Source organism: Pundamilia nyererei, unplaced genomic scaffold, assembly GCF_000239375.1.
Source record: "Pundamilia nyererei isolate P.nyererei 1_Seehausen unplaced genomic scaffold, PunNye1.0 scaffold00076, whole genome shotgun sequence".
Taxonomy (NCBI): domain Eukaryota; kingdom Metazoa; phylum Chordata; class Actinopteri; order Cichliformes; family Cichlidae; genus Pundamilia; species Pundamilia nyererei.
In genome coordinates, this window is record NW_005187477.1 from 2,868,185 (window position 1) to 2,875,798 (window position 7,614).

The following is a 7,614-nucleotide window of genomic DNA, read 5'->3' on the forward strand; positions in this document are numbered from 1 at the left end:
ACCTGTACAGGTGTACCCAACTGGAAGAGGAGGGCTCTCTCTCTGCTGCAGGCTCCGTCCACGCTCACATCAAAGTTCGGCGTGTCATGTGACTCATGCACTAAGTGAAGCCGGCGTCCCTCAGAGGCATATTTTATTAGTAACTGAATGCACTGGTGTGATACTGGGATTTGGCTCCTCCCCTGCCCACAGCCTCGGTCTTCCCGCTCCGCCAATCGGTTAGAGACCCACGTAAATCCGTGCTTGCGGCCCTGCTGCAGTTCTTCCTCCTTGTTTGCGGCGGTTGTGGAGAACAGACCCAGAGCTGAGCTGCTCGGAGTCATCAGGTCTCGCTCAGTAAACCTGAGCTCCAGACGCAAAGACGGCGCTCCACGGGGCTGTCTGACAGGTCAGAGCGTCACGACCGGAGCCAGGCTCAGACTGAGGGTGTGTGGGGATTTTAAACGAGTGGGTGTGAGAAGATTGAATTGGCTCTGACAGAGACGAGCACCAAGAGTTTTCCTCTCGGCACAGGTGTGTAACTGTGATCTCTCGCTCCTCCACAGCTGCAGACGAGGCTCCAGTCGACGCGAACCTCATCGAGTTTGACACAAAGTAAGCAGCCGTCTTCCCGTCTCGCCGCTGCCTCTCCTCCTCACTCTGATTGGTTCTGCTCTGGTTTACGGGCTCATCAATAACACTGACAGCAGACAGGTTTCCTCTGCGCCCGCTGCAGCATTAACAGTGATGGACTCGACTCCAGAGTTTCAGTCTTAATGCGTCTTAATGCCTGCTGCTGTGGGAGCTGCAGGAAATGGGCTTTAAACTGGAAACTCGTTCTGCTGCCAGCACAGCCAAACGCGAGCGCTGTGAACCGACGCTGCAATTTACTCATTATCATTTCATGCGTACGCAACAACAAAGGAAATGACTCCAGCTGCAAAGATGAAATACAGAACAGCGAGGCCACTTCCTCGTTTGTGTGTTTTTATTTCCTCTTTCCGTGCAGCCCAACGAATATTTCCACTTCCTGTCTTTGTTACCTCAGACGTCTGTACAGGGGGAAGAAGAAGTAAAAGCAGTGAAACACTCTTTCAGCCGTCTCCAGCTCGTCTTCAGCTTCGTCTGTAATTATTAATCTCATTACTAAATGGCAGGGCGGGGTCATGGCCCGTTAGCTTTCTTTAAAAAGTTGTTAAAGTTGTTGTTTTAAAAGTGGCGCGGCTGCTGTCCCCTCTGCTCTCTCAGCAAGTAAACACAGTGTGGCGATGAAGACACTGGGGAGATGGGCGCGTTGGTACAAAATGAAATGGACAGATGTGAGGATATCGATGGTCACAGTAAAGAGGACGGAGGATTTATCCACTTGTTTCGCTGTCAGAGCAGAAGAAAACCTTCATTTCCACTTTAGTCTTGTTTCATGTGGCCCTGTCATATAAAAGTGGTTCGAAAGACCAAGTTTGAAAATAAAAAAATGTAAATATAGTTTGAAAAAAATTCACAGGACTGTTTTTATATGTTTGGCCTTTTTTATTTTCACTTTTTATTTCATTACATGTTCATTATATTCACAAATGTTTATGAAATTTGGAGGCTCGGACATGTTTCTTCGCTCACCAGCCTGAACACAAAGCCGTCCCAGGCACCGTCGCATATCAGCTGATTAAAATGCGTTGTAAACGAGCCTCGGCGCGATTACGTCCATAAACGAAAGTTGAATTCACAAAAAAGCTTTTTGTTGCTAACCAGTAAAATATCGACTAATTGTAACTAAGATGTTAGTGCGGCGACGTGTTACAGAAAAATAACGCTCCCAACGCTGGTAACCACGGATACGCAACAATAAACATTTAATAAGTGCCATATTACTCATTTCAAACCAAAAATCATATGACCAAGTTAGCGTCTCTGATTTAACTTCCATAACCTCTCCCTCCCTCAGCGACGATGACATCATCTTTGAAGACTTTGCCCGCCAGCGACTGATCGGAGCAAAAGACGACAAGGATGAAGACGAGGAGCCGGTGGACTCGCCCAAACTGGACGACAGATAGAGGGGAGGAGACACTGCGGCTGTTGTTTTGCTGCTGTATGTAGTGTGGAGCTAATGGAGTTCACCTTTAGGTCAAACCACAGTCTGGACACCCTTTAAACACTCGGTGGTGCCGTGTTTGTGTGCTCGTTCATGTCTGTCCTCTCTGAGTCCCGGTGAGGTGTTTAAAAAAAAAAACTAGAATACTGCAGCCTAGACATCGGAGCGGCTCTTTGCTCCGACGGAGTCGCCTGGAGCGCCGACCCGGCAGCTCCTAACGACAGCTGGTAGCATGCCTCTAATGTCTCTTTGTTCTAAGTGTTTCCATTAGGGACCAAACAGATGTAAAGTTGTGTTGAGATTAGTTTAAAGTCTTTAGAAACAACACTGCCAGCCTCGGTTGATCTTGAACCCTCTGCCACTGGAGACAAACTTCAGCCGATGGAGGATTTTGCTGAGTAACCATCTGTAGTCGGTGTTGCTGAAGCTGCAGAGCAGATGGGAAACGGCACCGAAGTGATCTGCTGGGCCGCCCGACAAGAGGACCTCAAACTGTCAGAGTGAGCCACCGACCATTTAACAGCAACCGGTGGCCTAGTTTGCATGAATAAATACTTCCTATGATTTATTAATGTCACGAATAATCAAACTGATTTTAAATAGCATACAGTTTCATGTGTTCATGCGGATAATTTTCCGAATCATCATCAGAACGATTTTCTTCCTTGCAGGTAGTCGCTGGTCGTCCATTCGCTTCGTTTCTGTTAAAATCAGCACGGCTTCATGTTGCCTTAAAGTAAACGCTGCGCTTTGATATGATACATGTGTCAGACAAATATAATTGGCATCCTTTACATCCTTTACCTCTGTTTAACTGAAACAATCAGACATCTGGCAGAAATTTAAAGAGCAACTGTTCGAACTGTGGCCTGATCGTTGTGAATGCTTTTAAGACTGGAGAGATTTATATTTTGTTTCCTCAAACAACATTCTGATAATTATGAGTCACTTTAGTGTGACAGGCTAATTCTGAAGCTAATAATGTTAAATTTCTACTGAAATATCCGAAACATTTTGTCACCCAGTAAATCTTCATTTACCTTAAATGTAATAAAGTTTAAAACTGAAAATAAACCGAAAGATCTTTTATTGAAACTGAACTGAAACTCAGAGACAGCAAGCAAAATTGAAAATATTATTTTATTCACTATATAAAATCTGATAGAACAGTGTTGCGGTCAGAGGTCATCACACAGGCCTCCTAGCAAACACTCACTGCTGGTGACTGGGTGGCGAGTGGTTGTGGCAGTTGCTCGGTGAAATATGGTGCTGCAACAAAAGCCTCCTGTGGTTGTTCTGGCCTGTGGCAGACTGCCTCAGTTGCCTGAAGTTTGCATGGAAGATGCAACTTTTACTGGTCTGCAGATGACTCAACGTCTTATATGCAAACTACAGGTGATGGAGGCAGTCACAGAGAGGTTTGTGGCGTAGCGGCCTTCTTTTACATTAACCACTCACAGCTGGCTGGTGAACAATGACCAGAGGTTGCCAGTGGGTCGTTGTCCGGTCTCTCGGCCTGTGGGACTGGCTCCTTAGACCGCTGAAGATTAGCGCTCTAATGGGCAATCCCTACGTGCCGGCTGATTTTACAGAAACAAAGTAAAACTAGTGGCTGTGCTGAAGAAAGAGAATCCACATGGAAATTCATCAATGATTTGTAAGAGAATTGGCAGGGATGTCATCCATCCATATGTCGTATCAGGTGACTTGAGCAGGTAAAGAAATTGTGCAAACCTTTATTTTGAAAAGATTCAAAGTTAAAGAGTCTCAAACATCCTGTATGAGGGGTAAGATGTGTTTCTGCTTACTTTAAAGTCAGACTGAAACCAGTTTTTGCATTGTAACGTACAGTTTAAGAAAAAACAGAAAACATCAGCTGTGTCTGACTGTTCATTTTGGCGGGGCGCGAGGAAAACTTGTATATTTCACTGGATCTTAAATAAAAGGACGTTTGTGTCCCCATTTGTCTGGATTCATGAAACTAAACAAAAACGAACTTTTCAACCGACGAGGTGCTCAGAGGAGGTTCATGGATGTAGTGGAGGAGGACATGCAGAAGGTTGGTGCAACAGAGGAGGATGCTGGGAAAAGGGTGAGCTGAAGGCAGATAAAGACTAGCATATTTTTCAGATTATAAGGCGCATTAAGCGAAACAAAACAGTCAAATAAGTCAAACTTTACTCAACTCATTCTTCTTGCTTCCTCCACTTCTGTACCATTGATTCATTAATGCTGAATTCTCTGCAGCTGCTCTATTCCCATGTTGTTGCAGTATATTAGTGACTAACCTCATATTGTGGATGGATTATCTCAGTTGTTCTCCTGACTGAAGTTTGGTCCGTTTACAGCATCCTGCCATGCGATTGCATTTGTCCCTAACCATCGGAAACCCTCACGTTAACTTTTATCGAGTGGAAAAGAGTCAGCGTTCATCCTCCAGCTTCACTGTGTTTGTTATGCTAACATAGCTGTGTAGCTAGCGATCACGTAGCACATCATTATATACCAGCTAGCCCAACTTTAGTAACCCTACAAACGTCACTGCTGTTTAGTTTCCTGTCTTCATTTATGTTGGAAGTGATAGCAGAGCTGTATGTTTGAAATTTTTCAGAAATCTCTCAGTCAGAACATGCTATATCATATTTAGGTGGAAACTAGCGAGCTAACTTCCTGCTAACTTCTAACTTCTTTAAATTGAATAAATTCTGTTTTCATGGATGCCTGGATGTTAAACTTAATTGCTACACCTGTTACACTTTTATTAAAGATGAAAGAATTTAGACAGTTTTTTAACTCTCAGTGATGCTGCAGTGTTCGTTTGACTTTGGGACCTGAAGGACGGAGTTTAGGACCCAGATCACTCCACGAGGCTCCTGACTACAGTAGCCATAATGCTCCGACAATCCATCAAGCGGTGCGGCTTCGTAGCTTACCAAAGTTGTACTGAAACATTTTTGACATAGTTTTGAGCGCCGTGTACCACAAAAAATCAGTTCGAGGTCAGTAAGCACAACCAGAATTCATACATAAGGCGCACTGTCAATTTTTGAGAAAATTAAATAATTCTAAGAGCGCCTTATAGTGTGAAAAATACGGTACTTGTGCTAATGCCTAATGCCGGGTGTTCCATTTAAGGAAATGAATGAATGTATTAATTGTAGAGATGCCTTTTAAAGAAGCTTTATAGTGATTCACCAAACAGCAAATGCTTTCGACAGCATGTCTGAATCCCTGAGCATTCATTAACAGTTAGACTTCAGATAACACGTCTTGCAGGAGGTTTTCAGACTCATGTATACCTTGCAGTCACAGTTTGATTTTTCTGCTGCATATCTGTGCTTAGGTCACAAGAGCAGCAGCAGCAAATACCTCACTCCCTGAAAAACTCCCACTCTTTTTTCATGTCATGGTCGTACTCTGCCTAAACATGCCAACTGTCCCATAAGCCCTTTATCCCTGATAGGTCTACTCCTTCACCATCACATTTCCCTTTACCTCCAGTGTTTACTGGTGGGGCTCTGCCATGACGTGCCCTAAACACCTTACAGCCATAGCCTCATTCAGTCACATCAGCAGTGGTGGTGTTGAATATGGTCCATTCAGACTCGGTGTCCCTGGCCCCAATCAGAATAATGCTGCAAAAGTTTTGCAGGAGGTGAAGATCTCCACTCCAAGGCCCGTCCCAGATCCTCCCAGCACACTTTCATTTTTCATGGCTGTCTGGCATCCTCCTTAATACACCTAGTCCAGGTCAGAGACAGGTGAGTTGGCCATTGCATGTAGTAAAAAATGACAAAATCAACCAATGTTCATTATAGACCAACAGCACAGAAGTCCAGTAACAGAACAACACTTGGCCTCCAGCAAGCCCTTCCTCCCCATCAACAAGTTTCTCTGTTATTGCCAACATTAAAAAATGAGGTACCCCAACTGGACAACAGAGTTCCCAGACGGGATATTTTCCAGCACCCAAGAACGCCCAAAAGCAAAAATTTGGTGCATATGAGCAGAACCCAGTTTCAAAGCAGCCATCTATAATCTGAAACTCTGGGATGGTTCCAAGGTCCTGTTTCCACTTCAGAGTCTGAAACTACAGGCATTAGTTGTATAAAAAAGTATGTTTGCATAAAAGAGGTTCATGAAGATCATATAAACCAAACCCCACAGAAGAGGGGCTTCATGATTTTTCTTTTCCAGCAGACGAAACCTTCGCAGTCATTATTTTCTTTGCTCTGTTTTTGAAAATTCTCAGAAAGCTGTCACGGATTTCTTTGGTTCGTACTCCGTAGATGATAGGGTTGATTGTTGCTGGGAAAAGGATGTACATGAGGCCCATGGAATTGTTGATATCTGTTGGTATGGGGATGTTCAGGTTGTGAGAGAGGAAGGTGATGCTGCCCACCAGGTAAAAACACATCATAACAATGAGGTGAGTGCTGCAGGTGTGAAAAGCTTTCCTGCTGTCTTCACCGGCTGCTGCCGATCGCAAGACCACGCTCAGTATCTTCATATAGGAAAAGAAAATAATTGGTATGTCAGCTCCTACAAAGCAGATGATGACAGCAAGGCCAGCTGCACTGCTCCGGCTTGTGCTGTCACACGCCAGGCTGACCAGCGCCATGTGGTCGCAGTAGCAGTGCTGGATTACGTTGGAACCACAGAACTGCAGAGAACCTGCCAAACCTACGAGCGTCGCCATGACGGAGACGCTGCGCACCAGCGTGAAGAGCACTAGCCTCACCAGCATGGAGGAGTTAATTATGTCATTGTAGCGCAGTGGCCGGCAGATGGCGAAGTAGCGGTCCAGTGCCATTGCCAACAACAGGGTTGACTCCACTGAGGACAGGAAATGAATGAAGAACATTTGAGTCAAGCAGCCCACCAATGAAATCTCATTCCAGTCGAACAGAAAGCCAAGGAGCATGTTGGGGATGATGGTTGTCACAACCAGGATGTCAACAAAGCAGAGCGTGCAAATGAGGAGGTACATGGGGCTGTGCAGTCTCTCCACGCTGCAGATGACGTACACCAGCAGCGAGTTTCCGAGCAGCACCAACAGGTAGGAGGCACTAAATGGCAGCGCCAACAGCCGGCGGTGTTTCTGCAGCGAGGGAAACCCTCGTAACACAAATGTGCAATGGGAGAAGTTTCTGCTTAGCGGTGCTTCCAACATGGCTCTGGCTTCACCTGCACAGAGACGGCCACACAGAAACAGTCAGCACCACCGTCGCCGAGAGGACACGGGGACTTATCCAAATGCAGTTCTTGCCTGCTAAAATTTTCCACTTCTTCCAAACACAATTACATTTTTAAGGCTGCTGAAAAGATTGCACACACAGTGAACATGCTTCATTTAAATTGGCAGTGGGCACCTCACCGCGCAGTCTGCCTTTACCGACATGTGTGAAAGAATCGGCTGTGCTTAAGTTCACTGAATTTTGGTGCTGTAACCGTAGCTGTAAAACAGTGCAGTATTTTTTTCTTTTAAACAGGTTTTTTTTGGTAAATAATGACCAAAAAAAAGGGATTTCAACATAAGTAGT

General features: G+C 45.0%; 2 protein-coding genes across 2 annotated transcripts in view; one reads left to right on the plus strand and one right to left on the minus strand.

Annotated features, from left to right (window-relative positions):
- Window positions 1–3,145, plus strand: part of arrb1 (arrestin, beta 1) — a 21,152-nt gene extending 18,007 nt beyond the window's left edge. Inside the window, exons 15-16 of the mRNA XM_005737510.1 lie at window positions 546–594; window positions 1,922–3,145. Of these exons, the coding sequence (XP_005737567.1) occupies window positions 546–594; window positions 1,922–2,033 (161 nt within the window). The 3' untranslated portion in view covers window positions 2,034–3,145. The remainder of the gene's footprint in view (window positions 1–545; window positions 595–1,921) is intronic.
- A 3,103-nt stretch (window positions 3,146–6,248) lies between these two features.
- LOC102214717 (olfactory receptor 51E2-like) lies at window positions 6,249–7,244 on the minus strand. The gene has a single exon (XM_005737528.1). It carries the CDS (start codon window positions 7,242–7,244, stop codon window positions 6,249–6,251), a length of 996 nt encoding a protein of 331 aa, XP_005737585.1.
- Between the last annotated feature and the right edge of the window lie 370 nt (window positions 7,245–7,614).

What these genes read in the sequence shown, in the direction of transcription:
- LOC102214717 (XM_005737528.1), bottom strand. Translation starts at nt 7,244, where the DNA reads ATGTTGGAAGCACCGCTAAGCAGAAACTTCTCCCATTGCACATTTGTG.